Source organism: Genypterus blacodes, unplaced genomic scaffold, assembly GCF_046128005.1.
Source record: "Genypterus blacodes isolate CSIRO-AG114 ecotype Tasmania unplaced genomic scaffold, CSIRO-AGI_Gbla_v1 ptg000036l_1, whole genome shotgun sequence".
Classification (NCBI taxonomy): Eukaryota; Metazoa; Chordata; class Actinopteri; order Ophidiiformes; family Ophidiidae; genus Genypterus; species Genypterus blacodes.
In genome coordinates this window covers 1,617,357-1,635,258 of record NW_027466849.1, presented here as the reverse complement: position 1 = coordinate 1,635,258, position 17,902 = coordinate 1,617,357, and the positions used below count along the sequence as shown (strand labels likewise).

The 17,902-nt window shown below is 41.1% G+C and overlaps 3 protein-coding genes across 4 annotated transcripts; 2 read left to right on the top strand and 1 right to left on the bottom strand.

Moving 5' to 3' along the window:
• The first annotated feature begins 1,838 nt into the window (after positions 1-1,838).
• On the top strand, positions 1,839-5,611 carry abhd17c (abhydrolase domain containing 17C, depalmitoylase). Its single transcript, XM_076146928.1, has 3 exons — positions 1,839-2,564; positions 3,827-4,006; positions 4,741-5,611. The coding sequence occupies exons 1-3, from the start codon at positions 2,080-2,082 to the stop codon at positions 4,958-4,960; spliced, it is 885 nt and encodes a 294-aa protein (XP_076003043.1). The 5' UTR covers positions 1,839-2,079; the 3' UTR covers positions 4,961-5,611.
• Positions 5,612-7,547: 1,936 nt separating this feature from the next.
• Positions 7,548-11,446, bottom strand: mesd (mesoderm development LRP chaperone). 2 transcript variants are annotated; one of them, XM_076146930.1, is made up of 4 exons: positions 11,077-11,446; positions 9,451-9,683; positions 8,426-8,716; positions 7,548-8,105 (listed from the first exon to the last, which is right to left on the bottom strand). In XM_076146930.1, exons 1-3 carry the CDS (start codon positions 11,230-11,232, stop codon positions 8,452-8,454), a joined length of 654 nt encoding a protein of 217 aa, XP_076003045.1. In that variant the 5' UTR covers positions 11,233-11,446; the 3' UTR covers positions 7,548-8,105; positions 8,426-8,451. The 2 variants fall into 2 exon arrangements, with proteins under 2 accessions (XP_076003045.1, XP_076003044.1); XM_076146929.1 differs by having other exon boundaries at positions 7,548-8,716; positions 11,077-11,443.
• Positions 11,447-12,888: 1,442 nt separating this feature from the next.
• Positions 12,889-15,839, top strand: tlnrd1 (talin rod domain containing 1). Its single transcript, XM_076147008.1, has one exon. It carries the CDS (start codon positions 14,279-14,281, stop codon positions 15,344-15,346), a length of 1,068 nt encoding a protein of 355 aa, XP_076003123.1. The 5' UTR covers positions 12,889-14,278; the 3' UTR covers positions 15,347-15,839.
• Positions 15,840-17,902: the final 2,063 nt, after the last annotated feature.

The following is a 17,902-nucleotide window of genomic DNA, read 5'->3' as shown; positions in this document are numbered from 1 at the left end:
ACTCCACTTTATTTGTTTATAACCTTTTCCACAATGAGACTAAATAATACTTTATAGCCTGGAAGCTTTTACATGATAGATTGTATAATGTCTCCTGTAAGATCGACAGAGAATCTTGAGTTGATATTTCAGTGTTTTTGCTAAAGAATCTCACATTGATGTTTGGGGTTTTTGTAAATAATGTGATCTTTATGTCTTCTCATGTTTCTTTCACACAGTACATGTTTTCGTGTGACAATGTGTGCAATGTGAGTCCATATTTAACTATTGGTATTTAGTTAGTCTGTTATTTGTACATGGAGTTGTAGACCTGTATAAACTGTGTAAATGTTACTTTTGTGTAACAAATTGTGCTTGTGACAATAAATTCTCATTGGTTATGTGGTATCTGTTTAAACAATGTTTCTCTTCATATGTTCATTTTTCATTTCCATCTCTTACTGCCAAGAAAATGTGTTGGACACAAATGATGCTGGGAGACTACAGGTCAATGGCATGGTTCTGTGTTGTGCGTGCATACAGGTACATCTCAAATTAGAATATCATGAAAAAGTCCAATATTTTTTGTCATTCATCTCAGAAAGTGAAACCCATATATTATATAGATTAATGACACATAGAGTGAAATATTTCAAGGCTTAATTTTTGGAAATTTTGATGATTATGCTTACAGCTAACAGAAATGCAAAATTCAGAAAATTAGAATATGGCATAAGATCAATCAAAAAAGGATATTTTAAACAGAAATGTCAGGCTTCTGAAAGAATGTTCATTTCTATGCACTCAATACTTGGTTTGGCCTCTTGCATGAATTTCTGCATCAATGCGCCGTGTCCTGGAAGCGAGCAGCCTGTGGCACTGCTCGGGTATAATGGAAGCCCAGTTTGCTTTGATAGCGGCCTTCAGGTCATCTGCATTGTTGGGTCTGGTGTCTCTCATCTTCCTCTTGACAATACCCCATAGATTCTCTATGGGGTTCAGCTCAGGCGAGTTTGCTGGCCAATCAAGTACAGTAACACCATGGTCACTGAACCAGCTTTTGGTACCTCTGGCAGTGTGGCCAGGTGCCAAGTCCTGCTGGAAAATGAAATCAGCATCTCCATAAAGCTTGTCAGCAGAAGAAATCTTGAAGTGCTCTAAAATTTCCTGGTATAAACAGTAATAAAACACATTGATTATAATCACTAACAGGTTCAAAAGAAGACTAAACAAGATGTTAAAAACATTAGTTTGATGTGTTTGATGAAAAGGTGATTTTGTTTTGTGTCTTTTTTTATTTGAATAACAACAAAGTTGAGCATTCACAGAGATGCTGTGTGAGAGGAATAGAAATTAGACCAGTGTCACAGGATCAGAGAGAGTTGGAAGGTGTGTATGGATGGGGAAGCTAAGAAAGAGCCAGACCATTTAGCACACATACGTTGTATGTTAAGATGAGTCATTTCAATGGGAGGATTTGTTCAGGGTGTTTGGTGGAAGAAAATTGATGTTGATGAAATTATGACAGCTGGACATGTAATTTAGGCAACAGAAAAGGACAAGATTTTAAAATATTTTTGAGAAAATATGAGCAAATAAAAATGCATTATGAGCCAGTTTACCTTGGACAAATCAACAATGTCATGCTTCAAACTTAAAGCATTGCATTGATGCTTTATGCGTCAACAATGCTTTAAGGTTACCCTCTCATTTCATACTTTGAAAGTCAAACCATTTATATGTCTATTTGTTTTTCCATATGAAACTATAAACAATCCAACCCATTGTATATCACACAACAGTCAAGACTTGGCCTTGCAGAACAACAGCGTGACGTCATACGTATGCCGGACCGGATATCCGGTATCAAGGGGTACATATGGTCTGCCCGTCCACTAGCAACGGAAGCGATTTCACAGAAAAAGTGTGTCAAAGATGCCTATCTCTCCCGTTAATTTGTAAGATAACATTTAGACACAGTCCCGCTTGTGAAAATTTCCGCATCTTTATCTGATAACGAATGTGTTAACCGTCGACGTTTGCTGAAAGCACTGGTCGACGCTCTGAAGCCGCCCATTCCCTCCGAGCCTCCCGGTCTCTATGCCGGAGTCAGGCCCCAGGATGAACGGCTTCTCTCTCGGCGAGCTGTGCTGGCTCTTCTGCTGTCCGCCCTGTCCCAGTCGCATCGCGGCTAAGCTAGCCTTCCTCCCGCCAGAGCCCACGTACTCTGTTCACACCGACGCTGACGGAGCGACGAGTTTACACCTGACCGAGCGGGCGGACTGGCAGTACTCCCAGCGGGAGCTGGACGCCGTGGAGGTGTTCACCACCAGGACCAGTCGGGGTAACCGCCTGGGGTGCATGTTTGTGCGCTGCGCCCCAAATAGTCGCTACACTCTTCTATTCTCTCACGGAAACGCAGTGGATCTGGGACAGATGTGCAGCTTTTACATCGGACTCGGCTCCAGGATCAACTGCAACGTGTTTTCCTACGACTATTCAGGCTACGGTGCCAGCTCCGGCAAACCGTCTGAAAAGAACCTGTACGCCGACATCGAGGCGGCCTGGCAGGTGCTGAGGAACAAGTGAGTATGGCCGCAGACATGGATGCTGAGCACATACGGGCTGACGTTAGAAGATGTCCGTTTAAAGACTCGGACACACGTGGTTCTGTTGGCTGTGTTGGGTTTTGCCAAACCGGCTGTATCCGTCTTTATATGGGAGAACAAAGATAACATACACACAGATTGGAAAACTGCATTTTCCTTTTCTAGTTTCCTGACTCCAATATTCATTTAGTGTAGATGAAAAGTACAATCTGTTAATGTCCCCTAGCAGTCTTTGTCTATAGCAGCATAAGAAGAAAAAACAACTAAGCGTTTTCCAATTGTTAATGTTCACTGGAACACTAATTCTCTTTATTCTCCAAATTGTGAGATCAGAGGCTGTAGTTCTTTGCCCAAGAAGGAGAGGCAGAGTGGGAATCTGTCAGTGTGCTGCAGTGTCACTGTCACAGTGACCCTACCTTCATGTTCATCCAAAGTTCCACTCAATGTGCTCTACTGTTTTAATAATGTTCACTGTAATATAAAAGCTGTATAAGATGGAAAATGGTGGACAATTTCTATATACATTTTTGTGACCACAACTTTTACCAATATTTGGAAAATAAATGTGAGCTCCATGTGCTATATCGAACTATTCACATTTGTTCAAGCTCTACATACAAGTCTTTTTTTTTTTTTTTAAACTATGTCCAGGTTTCGCTAAACACTACTGTGCTTATCACAGCAATTCCCCTATGCTGAGGCAGGAGTCATGCCAATCGCAAAAGTAGTTCCTGTCTCAGATCAGGCACAGTGCCAAACCACACCAAAGTAATCTTGAGACCTTGTGGTGACATCATCACATTTTTTTTATTCTCTTAAGTCTCGTCTGACTCAATGTGTTCAGTCCTTCTCTCCACCTCCCCACTGCTTGTTTGCCTGAGGACCTGCAGATCAGCCGTAGCATTACAATAGAGCTCTGAAATCATTTGCCAGTTTTTCAAAGAAGTTTGTGCAATTTCATTTTGAATTAGTGCTGCACTGATTAGTAATCGGTTATTTTTGGGAGCCTTCAACCAAAATGGATTAACTTTTAAATTGCTGTCATGTTTACCTTGTTAGTTGTATTGCTATTGTAGCTTTTCTGTCATTGGAAGAGAAAAGAAAAGAAAATGTAACAATGGAAGAGTTGAATATTCTGATAGTAAAAGCATTTTGTTGAAAATGCTGGTGAACTTGTTCTACATCTCTGGTGTCCTGGTGTTTAAAAATAAATGTTTTGGCTGTGTGATATTTTGCAGGTATGGTGTAACACCAGAGAACATCATCCTGTACGGTCAAAGCATTGGCACGGTGCCCACCATCGACCTGGCTGCCCGTTACGAATGTGCCGCTGTCATCTTGCACTCTCCACTCATGTCAGGTCTCCGCGTAGCCTTCCCCGACACCCGCAAGACCTACTGCTTTGATGCCTTCCCCAGGTAAGTGTCACACAGTGAGTAGGGCCTGGTATGTATCAAGCTTGTTAAAGTTACATTTTGGATTTACTGTATGTTCATCAAAAGTGTAAGAATATTTGTTCTCATAGTATTGGACTTTGGGATGAAGTAGTGGGCAGAACTGTGTCCTCACTGCATACTCGCTTCTGTTTAAACTTCCTTTCGGCATCTGCTGTGTGGATGCGCTTGAAGAGAGTCCTGTTTGTGAACTACAGGGTTTCTATTCAAGTCATTTGTGTAATTTTTAGATAACGTTTTACACAACCACTGTTGCTTTGGGATAAGTGTAAATAGCAGTCTTAATCAAAACATATTCAGATTGTGTTTGCCATTGAAATGCCACTGTGTTTAATGGCCTCAGGTAGGTCTGAAGTCTCAAAGCGCCGTTATATCCCACACACGCATCTCTACTCTGTTTTGGGCCCTGCATGTTTCCCATCTTTTCCGACTTCATACACACATGATCAACTCAATCAGGTGTGTTCATTTGATCAATGAAGTAGTTGCATTTCAGACAAGCGGACTAAGCTCATACACAACCAACAGGACAAAAGAATAGTAGAAATGAGGAACTTTGAATGGATTCCAGTGGTGAGCAGTTTGACCACTGGAATAGACTGGATTGTATAATACTTTGCCTACCTTGTCCCATGTTTGTAGCATATGTCTTCTTCCATAACTAGCTAACACTGGATCTGTCTCTCTATGTTGAACAGTATTGAGAAAGTGTCCAAGGTGGCATCACCGGTGCTCGTGATCCACGGTACAAACGATGAAGTGATTGACTTCTCCCATGGTCTGGCCATGTACGAGCGCTGCCCTTGTGCCGTCGAGCCACTCTGGGTGGAGGGGGCTGGTCACAATGACATTGAACTTTATGCCCAGTACCTGGAACGACTGAAGCAGTTCGTCTCATTTGAGCTTCCCACCTCCTGAGAGGAACCAGTGTTCATCTCACCTCGGAAAGCCTTGTAGTCGTCGTCATCATCATCATCCAACGTCATCGTTATGATCTGCCTGCCGTAGCAGACAGGGCAGGACCGGGTGAAGTCTGTACTTTAATTTCTTCCAGTTGTCCAGCTTAGACTGGACTCACAGTGTCCCGGAGTTAACTGAGACTGAGACTGTTTGTCATCAATGTAGATTCACTCTCTACTCTGGGCCTCTGAACCGTGAATCCTGAATGATAACCCCTAAACCACTACTAACCCAACTAAACCAATTACCAAACCTTCAATCGGCAACTTGTGTCTTGATACTCATCCTTTTCTGTTTTCTCAGGAATCCTTTTTGTTGCACTTGATTCTGATCCCCCCCCCCCCCCCCCCTTTTTTTTTTTTTTTTTTTTTGCACTTCATGGTTCACAACTGAAGATTTTGAATCTGTATATCTTAAGTTACCATTCAGGGTTGATTTAAAACACTTTTAATGTGCAGCTATATTCTGCTTTATATAAACTGTTGACAGCAAGGTACCTCAACCAAGCTTTATGTGAATACCATCGCCTCCTTTGGGTGGCTGGGAGGAATGAGCAAGGACCTCCTTTGTTGCCAACTAGACAGACTGGACCATGCAAGGAAGAGTCAGTGCTCAAACTGCACATTTCAATTTCTGTTACCTATGTCAGTCATTTTGATTTGATCTTTGCAAAACAAAGTAATTAAGCACTCTGAAGGAAAACAGATACAGATGAAGTAAAAACAGATTTTTTTCAGCAACTTGCTGATTGTGGGGTCGATGTGTTCCTTTGAAGTTGTCTATCTGTTAAATTAGTGTTTTTAATAAGAGCTCTCTCTTTGATATGTACTTTTTTTTTTAAAGGAAGTTAAGAGCCACCTGATTTAGTTGCAATTGTTTTTACATTTTTACAAAATCTTCCAGTGTAAATGTTGATCGATTTACATGAGTGAAGCTGGTGTGTAATCCTGTTTACATGTCTTAATCATCTTGATACACATTAGCCATGGAGCCACTGGAATCTGTGTGTGTGTCTTGTCTTTGGAGTCTGATGTTTTGTTTCAAAGTGGAAATTTTTTTCCCATTGTTGTCTGCATTCCAGGCTCTCCGGTATCTTAATTTGAACTTCATAATGAAGCATATCAATGGGAGACAGGTATGGACTAGGCCAGTCTAGCACCTACACTCTAAAACTATGAAGCCAGGCTGTTGTCCCTGAAAAAGAGGACTTTGAAATGCATAGGTCCAAAATGCACATGCACTTCAGCATCAATGGTGCCTTCAAAGATGAACATGTTACCTGATAAACCATGTCTTTTGAATGTTGCATTGGCAACAATCAGGATGGACCTTTTCTGTCCATTTCAGATGTGCTTGAACCCAGCAGCACTTCTGGATGATGATATATGGCTTCTGCTTTGTGTAGTTCAGTCTTTACTTATACTTGTAGATGCAGCAACAAACTGTTTACTCACAACAAAGTATTCCTGAGCCCATGTGGTGACATCTATGACAGAAGCATGTTTTTATCGCTGTGCCGTCTGAGGGCTGGAAGATCACTGGAATTCTCTCACTGTTTTCAGCCTTCACCTTTACACACAAGATTTCTCTGAATTCTCCAAACCTTTTCATAATTTTATGGACTGTAAATGGTGAAATCGCTAAATTCCTTGCAATCATGCGTTGAGAATGTTGATCTTTAACTGTTGGCATATTAGCCCATGTAGTTTTTCACAAATTGGTGAACGTCGAACCATCATTGCTTGCAACCGAGCCTTTCATGGATGCTGATTTTATAACCAATCATGACTGCATCTCCTGTTATTAACCTGTATATTCCGCAACGTCTCCAGTCTTTAATTGCCAGAGAGTGTTGCAGGTATCAAATTTAGATTGAGTGTACGTGGGCTAGAAGAGAAAATGGCAAAGGAGTTTTCTGCTCTGATATTGGACTTGGTGGAAGTCAAAGCCATGAGGCAGAGAAAGAAGAGAAGTGTCTATTTGGAGAAGCAGGTGGCTGATTTGAAGCAGTACACCTGCACGAACAACATCATCGTCAGCGGACCGGTGACTAAACCCCAGGGAGACGCCCAGGAACCGAAAAAGTTGAACGGCGATGAGCCCAGTGAAAGGGATTCCAACTCACTGTAGCAACAGTTCACTGAGTATATCATAATATTCACTGATTATAATACTAAAACTACATACTAATACAGGAACTTGAACAATTAAGATGATAAATGACTTTCTTCAGAGGTTGCAACAAGCTAAGTTTTTTGTTTTATTGAATTCACAGATTGATGGTCTATTTTATACTTCTTATACAGATAGAATAGATTAAGATATGTTAGTGATATGTATTATATTATGGCCTAAACTGGAAAGGGCCTAAATTAAACTAAAATCGTTTTCTTACATACAGTAATAAGAAAAGCACTGACTGCCCATAACTCGTGGTATTGTTGGTGAGAAGATTGAACAGAACATGTGTTGTAAATGTCTCAATCTTTCAAACCCTTTGACTTCATATCTCAATTTCTAAAAACAAATGAATCAGAAACAGAAATAAACACACAAACTTTGATTTATGGAAAGTCTTAATTTGGAATATTCAAAATGAAGCCTTGTGAAATGTTACACTAATATTCACTTTAGGTCCGGCTCAAACACAAGCGCCATCCATCAAAGGAAAGAGCAGAAGGCAGTTTTGTACATCGGTGAGACCTGGATGAAGAACATGTACAAACATGAGCGTACCTATGTATGCATGTATGCGATTATACATATAGAAAATTATTCACACAGTGTTCAATAAATCCAATATCTAAGCCCATTTTAAGTCAGTGCATTTAAATTATAAAGGTTGATCTGATCTTAGGCACATTACTGCCCCCCTCAGCTGTAAGGCCAGGAGCAGGAGAGACCCTTCACCTTTTACAACATGGAGCTCTAAAGCAGACAATGTTCTCTTTGACGATTTCACAGCGACTTTGCTTTTACTGATTTTCATTGGCTTTTATCGGTTACAGGAAGTCCCCAGGTTACGAACAAGTTCCATTCCGACGTCTGTGAGTCTGATTTGTATGTACATCCGAACAGCATCATATAGCTTCACCAAAGCCCCCTGCATACATAAAAAATGGTATCATTTATGACAAAATAATAGAAAGATAAAAACATGTCAAACCACTGAAGACGCGTTTGTAACTCAAAAACAGGCTTTATGGCGATCACTTCGTAAGTACAGATGTTATTAAGTCAGGCGTTCGTAACTCAGGAACTGCTACTGTAAAACTGTCTGATCCCAAAGCGAATCAATACTTTGCAATGACAACCACTGAGTGGCTACTGACTGTTTACAGACAGACAGCATTTATTGGTTCACTCATAACACTAAATATGATCATTCACCGTTGAAATACTGTCCATTTGCTATATGTGCACCTTTAGACACCTCTGGCCTCCTCCTGTCACAGCTCCTGTTTGAGCTGGCTGGCACTGTTGCCCTGTAGGTTTGGCTTCTTGCTCTCCAGCTTCTTCTTGCTCTTTTTTAAGTTGACTTCATTCTGCTGTTTGAGTTTGCTGTCGTCCTTCTTGGCAGCGTTCCCGGGAAAGACCTGTCCCTCCACAGTAACGTCCATGCAGCGTTCCTGTGAGACAAGGAAGTTTTTGACCTCCCAGGCCATGCTGCCATCCCGCAGCATAAAGATCACCCTGTTGGAGCCCACCACAAACCTGGAGCAGGATGAGGAAAATTTGCTTTAAGAAGACTCATTAGGCACAGGAGGTTCCTGTTTCTTCACACATGGTTACTGTTTGTAATAGTTGACATAACTTCTCTACAGCCTAATTGTCACAGATGTTTCTTTCCATAGATTCGCCTGCAAATTGGATGACAGTAGTGTGTGTGAATGTAAGCCAGAGTATGGGGGGGTGCGGAAAACTTCTGATCTATATAAGGGGGACGCGAAAGAAAAAGTTTGGGAACCACTGGTCTAAGGGGTATTTATTTTGTCCAGGACATCCGTTTGATCATTTAAAATAATATCTTTCATCAGAATCAGATGTAAAGTGTCAGTTCTATTTAATATAGAATAAAAAATGGTGGATGCCCATTCTCTTGGTCAGCTTCAGATAACATTGTGAGTTGAAATACCAAGTACCAACACTTTTAGCCACTTCTATATACATACAGGCACAATCACAGTTTTGCAACCTCCTTAATGTGCAAGACAATGTGGTGATGTGAATAAAAGTTATTGGAAATGTATCAAGTAATGTCAAAGAAAGTTTATCAATGCACAGTCAAGTAAATTTGAGCATAAAGTTTAGTTTAGTTGAGACAGAAAAGCACCGTATCTCCACAAATGTGTGACCAATTGAGAAAACTTATCTGTCTTATTGATCACTGCTATAAATGTATGTTCTATGAATAGACCAGCAACAGATGTATAAGAATAAGTTCATACCTCTGAATATCAAAGTTGGCATTGAAGAGACTGCCCTGCCACAGGCCGGTAATTTCCTCCGTCTCTTTTTCCGTGGGATCCCCAGACACGGTAGCAAAAACCATAAGAGTTTTTCCCTTTTTCGACATCTTCAGAAGCTCCTCTGGCTTGGACGCGTCTACCTTGGAAAAATCAATGGGCACTGGAGGCCTCTTGTGTTCTGGAAGGTCACCCTCCTCAATATCGTCATCCTCCTGTGGAACAAAGTTAAGAAATAATACAGTTGGATAAGCAAGAACATGATGAAATACTATTATATAATAACAGTCTAATACATGTCAAGCAGCAGCAAGGACAATTCCAAACTGCTGATGATGTTTGTAGCCAGTTTAATGTTTCTGTCTCTGACCATCTTTGCAGTCAGAGGCATAACTTTAATTGTCTGAACTATCTGTTTTGTTTTTGTCAGATAATAGATGCACTGATATTTTCACGTATTCCCCGCCGGCAAACTTCTTTCAGCGCCGGACCTCCTGAGCATCAAGCAGCAGTAGGAGTTTGGAGAATTGCTCCAATTCTTTTAAGTAAATTTGCTCTGTTCTGCTCTTCGCAGCAGTTCCTACGTCGCCGATGCCTGTTGTACACTTGCCTTGTTTTACAGCAAACAGGGGGGCACCACTGTACAGCTTCACAGGACTGATCCAGAATCAGTCCTAGCAACGACTCAAAAAGCCAAAATCAAACCTTCTTGTGGTGTCAGTCTAACCATCTTTGACCACAAATTCCAAATTCTAAAGGGCTATTTTAGGGAGAATCTAATCTGCGTTCTATGGGTCTCTGGTGAGTCCAAACCACCATGTCAAATCTCATTCAATTCAGTGATAACGCAGTCCAAAAGCGTGTTCAATTGACAAAGGATCACCCAGGTCACGTTTAAGTGACTAAATGAACATTTTTTACAGAGAGTAGTTTGTACCTATAAATATTCAGCACACTTATGCAGAGTCACCTCTTCTCCTCTCTCCCTTCTCAAATACTTACATATAAAGACACATAGTGATGTGCTACAGACATCCCACCACAATATTACAACAATATTTGATGGTATGCTTCAAATTTACTGGAAATGCATTGACTGCAGAAAATGTGCTGCGATTGCAAACTGCTGAAAAGTATGAGTGAAAATGTAGAAGATGAGTCCAAAGTTCAAAGCGAAACTCAAGACTGAGTTGAAAGTTCAACATTTAAGGCTGAAAGCAAATAAAAATTTGTAACCATATTATAAATGTCATATCTCAAAAAAAGGTATTGTCAAATACTGAGGACGTATTTTAAATGTAAAAGTGATCTGTGAATGAGGCTTCAATGGGGATGAAATATGGATGTGTAACATGTCTCAAACTTCACCATCAAACATATTTTACTTCCTTAAAATACAGGAAAATTGCAGATGGCGGCAATGGATCTCGAACTCTTGGTAAAACTCTAACTTTTGTTTATTCATAATTTACTACTCTGCAAACTGTATTTAATCTTTCACTTAAGGTTGTCATTGTTTGGTTGTCGATTCCTGCATTAACAGACGGAGGAACATTACGAGCTCACATGACACAGGCACTTCATATCGTAAATATTACAGTCTCCTACCTCCCATTGTTCCAGAAGTCGCGCCATATCCGCGTCATTATAATCTCGGATGTCCTTCTTTTTCTTCGGATGATTTTTGCTGTCAGATGCAACAACATATAACAAATATGTGCAGAGCAAAAGCAGGACGGACTTCCAACTAGATTGAAGCGCCATGTTTCCACATGTTGGACTGTGATTGGTTCTCCTTCTTCTTCTTCTTCTTCTTCTTCTTCTGCTGCTGCTGCTTCTTCTTCTTCTTCTACTTCTTCCACCACTACTACTACTACTACTACTACTACTACTACTACTACTACTACTACTAATAATAATAATAATAATAATAATAATAATAATAATAATGCTACAACAACAACAAATACTTCTTCAAATCTCTTCTTCGCGGTTAATATCCATGGACCGTACAATATCGCCACCCACTGTGGATTGCGCGTATGTCTTGTTTGGTTTGGACTCACTCGTTACAATACCGAGTGTAGTGGTACGACTTTGTACTATTCAAAACATGTTGGTGACAAAATGGGTTTTAATTATTTGCCTCTCATTGTCTCGACTTTTGCGTTTGCAGCATTTTTATTTTACTATTATTTTATTTTGTTTTATTTTGCCAAATATGATGTTATTAGGAATTTTAACAATTTAACTTGTTGAATACTGTGCCACAATACTAGGCAGCACCCAGAGTGATTTCAGATAAGTTGCACGTAAACACTCAAGTCATTGTCATAGTCTAGCAGCCACATAGATAATGTAGGCCTGTAAGGATTTCTCATGCTTTCTGAACTGCTGGAACATGGTTTGCCATTAGCCTCGCGTGATTTAACGCCACAGTTACCTGGAGTTACCATGGCAACATGTCAGTGGCTTATAACAGAAAGAGAGAGAGAGAAAATGCAAAATGCAAAAACTGTTCCACAGTCTTGAAGAAATTAACTTGACTGCCTACGTTTCACTATATATTTAGTCCATCCATCATGTGTTCTACATTTTGCCACATTATTATTTAAGTCATTGTGACTATTTGATTATTAGTATATGTATAATAATTTTTAAAGCATGTGATTCAATTCAATACAACAAAGGTACGACTGATTTGTTTTAATATGTTTAACAAGCAATGAGTCCATTCATATGAGCCCTTTATACAAGCCTCACGCCTGCCAATAGGACAATATTACACACATGCCTACACTGTATGGGATGAGTTAAATTATGCTTTTGTGACCGATATTGTCAACATTCTATTAGCATTCTAAATTCTCGAAACTAGCTCAAACAAATGAGGAGTCAGATTCTACCAAGTAGCTTTCATTCAAAATGTACCAGCATTTCAGTCCATACATTCCAAGTGTTATTCCATATAGATTTCCTGAACAGCATTTCACAATATGTTTATTTACATATGCACAGAGGAGCCTTAGTTTTCAAACACTGCAAATACTCTCAAGCTTGTAGACTATTCCTTAAAAATCTGCCCTTGTTAAAATTACTTTTTTACTTTTTTCTTTCTTTTCGTTAGATGTCAGTGCTATTACATTACATGTAATGTTCTTGTTATTTGTTCAGTAAGTTCTCAGAAGGGGACCATAATGATTTGGTAAGCATAGTCGAACTAAAAGAGTCAACAACAACAACAACAGCTACAACATGTGAAGTTTGGCGTGGCAATTTGCATCGATCTATTTGAAGCTATATATTTATTCCTGTTTGCTTTTAAAAGGCTTCAGTACATTTGAAATCAAAAGTTCCTCCCTGGAAAAAGCCCACACATTCGCCTTTACTTTGAAGAGAATCCATTCGATTTCCGGTAGCATGACGCGCGTGAAGGCGCTGGCTTGATGCAGCAGTGTAGCCACAGACGAGCAGTCCGCCATGAAGCTAGTTTCCGAGCAAATTGGGGCTGTTCATCTGGCGTGTACCGTCGCTACCTGGAGAATGTCAGACTAGAGGCCGAATAAAGTGCGAGGCAGAGCTGAGGGGGCGCTGTGGTGGTTCCGGTCCTGAGTCGCTTGGTCTGGAGTGGACCACACCCTCCGTTCTTCCTCTCGCAACTTTGGGAACTACTACGACTTCTAACTCCGCGTGAGGAATTTATGTCAAATTAAACAACCAAAGCAACAGAGTTTGGGTTTGAAGGACTGCAGACCCGCATGGGGATCCAGCCCAGGTCACCACGCAGGATATGTGGGACTATACGCATTCTGTTCCCGAGTTAAGACGCGGGGAGGAAGCAGAGGGCGGATATACAGACGATGCGTTTGGACCCGAAGCCACCCGAGCAGCCGCTGCTAGCTTGTAACACTCGGCTGTTTGAGAGGGAACAGACGTGAAAGGACTCGGAGCTCGCGCCGTCTCGGTGAGTTGTACGTGTGAAACGATGGTGCTGAAGGGAACCGCGCCGCACCCTGTCCACAAGAGCTGCATCAGCAAGGCAGGCCGGTCACACTCAGTGGGAACAAGGCTGACAACATCACCATGCGCGCCTCTGCAAAGGGACACGCAATGATGTCCGCTTCATATGACGCTACAAAGAAGAAAGCTACTCAATACTGAGATGTGTAGTTGATTTCTCCTGTAAATGAGCAGTAGAGAGACGCTTCTAAAGGCCCACAGCTAACTGGACTCCTCTGTGTTAGGAGCTGACACACACTCGCACTGTCTGAAGGAACCGGCTCACTGCAGCTTGTGTGACATTTTCTGTCATCGATAATTCAACAACCTGTGAATTCTTCAGTCCAAACATATGGGACTACTGCAAGGATATCATGTTTCCATCTGTTATTCGGGGCATTGAAATGAATTTGTTAAGATAAATTCAATGTAGTTTTATTCTGGTTTTTACATTGGTCGCTTTTACATGACTGAGAAATTGTGGGTATTTTGATTGAATGCGTTCTATAGAAGGACTTGTAAATAGGCAGCAAATAACTCTGATTAGATTTTAGCCATACATAGGTAAACTGTGGGGTTATTAATGAAGAATGATGTCATTGTTTTTGGAGAAGTTTTCATTGAGATTACCTGCTCCACCTGTCAGCATTTAATCGGCCACTTTTCTAAACTAATTCATTGAGCATTGTTAAGACTGGTTAGGCACATCTTGGCAAATGTCTTAAACGTCACAATGTAGTGTGCGACAGCAGAAAGGTTGAAATAACAGCACCCCTCCAGAGGAATAGCTGGACCCCCACCCCTCCTTATTATGGCTAGTGGTGGCTCTGGTAAGTCAGCTAGTGAGGGATCAACCAGCACACCCAGTAGCAGCTTGCAGCAGCGGAAGAGGCTCTCCTCAGTCTGTGACACGTGTAAGGCTAAGATGCAGCTGGCTGCTGACCTCCTCCTGCTGTCCAGTGAGACCAGACCAGTCATGAACTCTGAAAGTGTGGTGGTGTTGGCCGATACATTCGATAAATGTCGAGACACAGTTATCGCTCGAACTAAAGAGCTCTCCATTCTCACCCATGACATCCAAAGCCAGCTCAACATGGGTCGCTTCACTGAGGTGGCAGACCGCCTGTTGGAGATGGCAGACCTTGTGGTGTCCTTAACTGAGTGCTCAGCCCATGCGGCTTATCTGGCAGCTGTGGAGACTCCTGGATCTCAACCCTGCCTACCAGGTCTGGTGGATCGCTACAAGGTGACCTGCTGCCGGCATGAGGTGGAGCAGAGCTGCAGTGTCCTGAGAATCACATCGCTGTCGGAGCTCACCCCACAAATCCTGTTGGAGCTCTCGCAGAACATCTCCTCCAACCTCAAGACTCTGACAGACATTTCCTCACTGGCAAGCGAGAAGTCCAGGGACCGCTTTTCAAAAGAGCAGTTCAAATTAAGTGTGAAGAGCATAAGCACAAGTGGAACTGCATTTTTGGCGTGTGTCAAGGAGGTGAAGACACAGCCCAGTGAGCTGACAAGGAATCGCTGTATCCTCTATAGTGTAGCTTTGGTCCAGGCTGTCAGTGCTCTGGTAGGATTTGCCACAGAGCCTCAGTTCCTGGGAAGAGCCGCAAGCATCTCCACTGAAGGAAAGGGGGTACAGACTGCAGTTTTAGGAGGTGCTATGAGTGTGGTTTCAGCCTGTGTCCTCCTCACTCAGGGCCTCAGGGATGTTGCCCAGCATCCTGACAGCAGCTCGAAAATGGCAGACTACCGGGAACGTCTCCGGAACTCCGCTTGTGCCGTCTCAGATGGCTGCACTCTGCTCACTCAGGCACTTAGGGAACGCTCCTCTCCAAGGACACTACCACCTGTCAACTCTCATTCTGTGAATTAGTTGAGGAACAGATTGATGCATTTGTCTGTCCTTATTTTGGCATATACCAAGGAGAGTGACCCGTTCAGTGGGTTTCCAGTGAGGCAACTGTTTTAATGAATGAAGAGTGAAGGGTCAAAGAGCATGAAAACATCTGCTACACAGTTGTGTGTCATGCTGGATGTGACCTCAACTGTTCAGGTAGCTGATTTCTCGACCTGGCTGGCCTGATGTCGGCTCGGCTGACAAACAGAAATGTTTACCTCAGTTTTCATGATCATGGATGTAGCCTTGCTGTGAGCCTGTGGCTGGTTCACCATGTGCTTTGTGAGATAGGGAAGAGTGTATCAATGCTTTGTTTCTCAACGTGTGAATTGTTAAACTGTACAAGCTGCTGTGACTGTGTGCCATAGGCCTTACACTATTTACAAGACTTTACCATAGTATGTTGTGTTTTGATCATGCATGTAATGGAGTATTTATTTCATTTATTAAAATGTGGTGTCTGATTGGTTTTTGTTGTTGCTAATGTGTTTTGAATAACTGGGGCGGCTGTGGGGGTCAGGAGGCTCTGACTGAATGGGGGTCAGTCTAGTTAAAAAACATGGCACAATAGGTGTGTGTGTACAGTTGTATACAGTGCAGTAGGATTGTTGAATGCTGGAATAATAACATTTGATTGAGAATCAAAGTTTGTGTGATAGTGATAGTGTTGCTTAAATACATTTGTTTTCAATTCAGTATAACAGACATAAAACTGAATACTCTTAACAGTGTCTTAAATCAGACAGAAATGTCAACACACACAAACACACATTCGTATCTGAGGTGTGGTGGGATATGAGGTTCACTTCCTGGCAGCGCATTGTTATTTTCAGGTCATGTTGGTTTGGCTATCCAATAGTTGGTTTTTACAGGGTCAGATTTGGGAAATATAACTATACTTCTGTCAGTTCATCATTACATCATAAACTCTAATTCACTGAGGGTTGGCAGTCAGGATGGTTTCATACAGGCTTAAAAAATCATCATACTAAGTGAATAAGGAAAACAATTTTACATGTCATGTTAATGCCATAATTAGGTTGACATTGGCACACATCGATCTCACCTTACTTGGTGACAAATAATGCCAGAGAAATTCATTTACACAATTATTTAAGTGATTAATTGGAGATGTCATCTCAAGGTATTCCAGGCTCTTGCTTAGTCCTATGACTAGTTATTTTTTACTTCAATAAAAGGCATTAAGGACAAGAAATTGTTAGTAAAAACTTTTCCCATTGTGATTTTGCTACCTTTGCTTTGGTAACCATGTAAAATTACAAACCTAAACAACAATCTGTGAGGCATTCTTCACCCTTCCTGCCACCAATAGCGGAAGGCAAATGTGCTGGCCCCCAACAGGAAACCTGTAGCCTGTGCTATCAGGGGTGGCTTCCTACACAATCCAAAGCATGTTGGAATCATAATTCTGGCTAAGGCTTCACCCATTTCCTGCTGCAAGAGGGAAACATTCGCCCACCCTGCAGAATGTTCCATCCCCGCACTTGTAATGAGGTTTAGAGGAGGCCAATGCCTTTGATCCAGATTCACAAACAGATGTGCTGTTTTTGCGTTTTCTCATAGACATTTGTAGGAAAAATCCCTGTAGAACTGATAAACTGATCACCAATCTGTGTTACACCACTAACAAGCCTTGGTACTCTACAACTTTAGCACATTTATGGAGATAGTTTGTAAATGGTGAAAGGATGGAAACATCCTTTCTACTGATTTTTTTTTTTTGTCTTATTTTGTTTTTCTTGTGCAGTGATAATTTGGCAATCAATGTGTTATTCTTTGTTCATTTGCTTACAGGTTTATCATTTTAAAAGAAAATATTTATTTAAAGTCTATGATAATGAATTATATGAGGCTGGTTGGAAGAAACATTTTACTGTCAACTGGTCAAATATATTTTAAAAGTTAACTTATCTTGGTGTCTAGATTGCAAATATATGAGACTTCTGTCAATTCAGGTTCAACAAACTTGTTCAACTTTTCTGAAAGACACCCCAGCTATTTTGTTGTACCTTAGCTAACTGATCCTGTATGCATTATTGATAAGTTTAGCTAATTAAGTAACAGATAATATTACCAAAACTGCACTTCTTTTGAAAAACATCTGTGTTTAAAAAATCCCCACACTTTAATGGTGGGCAAAAACAAAGTTGCAGTGGTCGTGAACGTGATGTTGATGTAATCAGTCATACTAGAAGGATCATTGGACACATGTTGAGTCTCTCCTTGTCTAAACCCAAGTCCAAATTATTAATTTTGTTTGCATTATATTTCGTTTAAGTTTTGTCGTTATAGTCTTATTTGGCTTATTTGGCCATTAGAATTTAACAACATTCTTATTGACCTAAATTCATCGCCATGGTGATATTGCTTGTTAATAATGAATGCTTTTTCTTCCGACACTGAATACGAGTGAGTTTTAGGGCCTCCAAGATGCAGTCTTAAGCTACGTTTATGCTTCATTGTGCCACATATAAAGTAACCTGCAAAATAGCCATGGCGCTCTGGGCCCCA

Excerpts from the sequence above, each read along its gene's own strand:
- abhd17c (XM_076146928.1), top strand. The coding sequence starts at position 2,080 with ATGCCGGAGTCAGGCCCCAGGATGAACGGCTTCTCTCTCGGCGAGCTG. Across the intron at positions 2,565-3,826 it reads TGGCAGGTGCTGAGGAACAA|GTATGGTGTAACACCAGAGA; the intron begins GTGAGTATGGCC and ends GATATTTTGCAG. Across the intron at positions 4,007-4,740 it reads TGCTTTGATGCCTTCCCCAG|TATTGAGAAAGTGTCCAAGG; the intron begins GTAAGTGTCACA and ends TATGTTGAACAG.
- mesd (XM_076146930.1), bottom strand. The coding sequence starts at position 11,232 with ATGGCGCTTCAATCTAGTTGGAAGTCCGTCCTGCTTTTGCTCTGCACA. Across the intron at positions 9,684-11,076 it reads GACTTCTGGAACAATGGGAG|GAGGATGACGATATTGAGGA; the intron begins GTAGGAGACTGT and ends TTTGTTCCACAG. Across the intron at positions 8,717-9,450 it reads GCCAACTTTGATATTCAGAG|GTTTGTGGTGGGCTCCAACA; the intron begins GTATGAACTTAT and ends ATCCTGCTCCAG.
- tlnrd1 (XM_076147008.1), top strand. The coding sequence starts at position 14,279 with ATGGCTAGTGGTGGCTCTGGTAAGTCAGCTAGTGAGGGATCAACCAGC.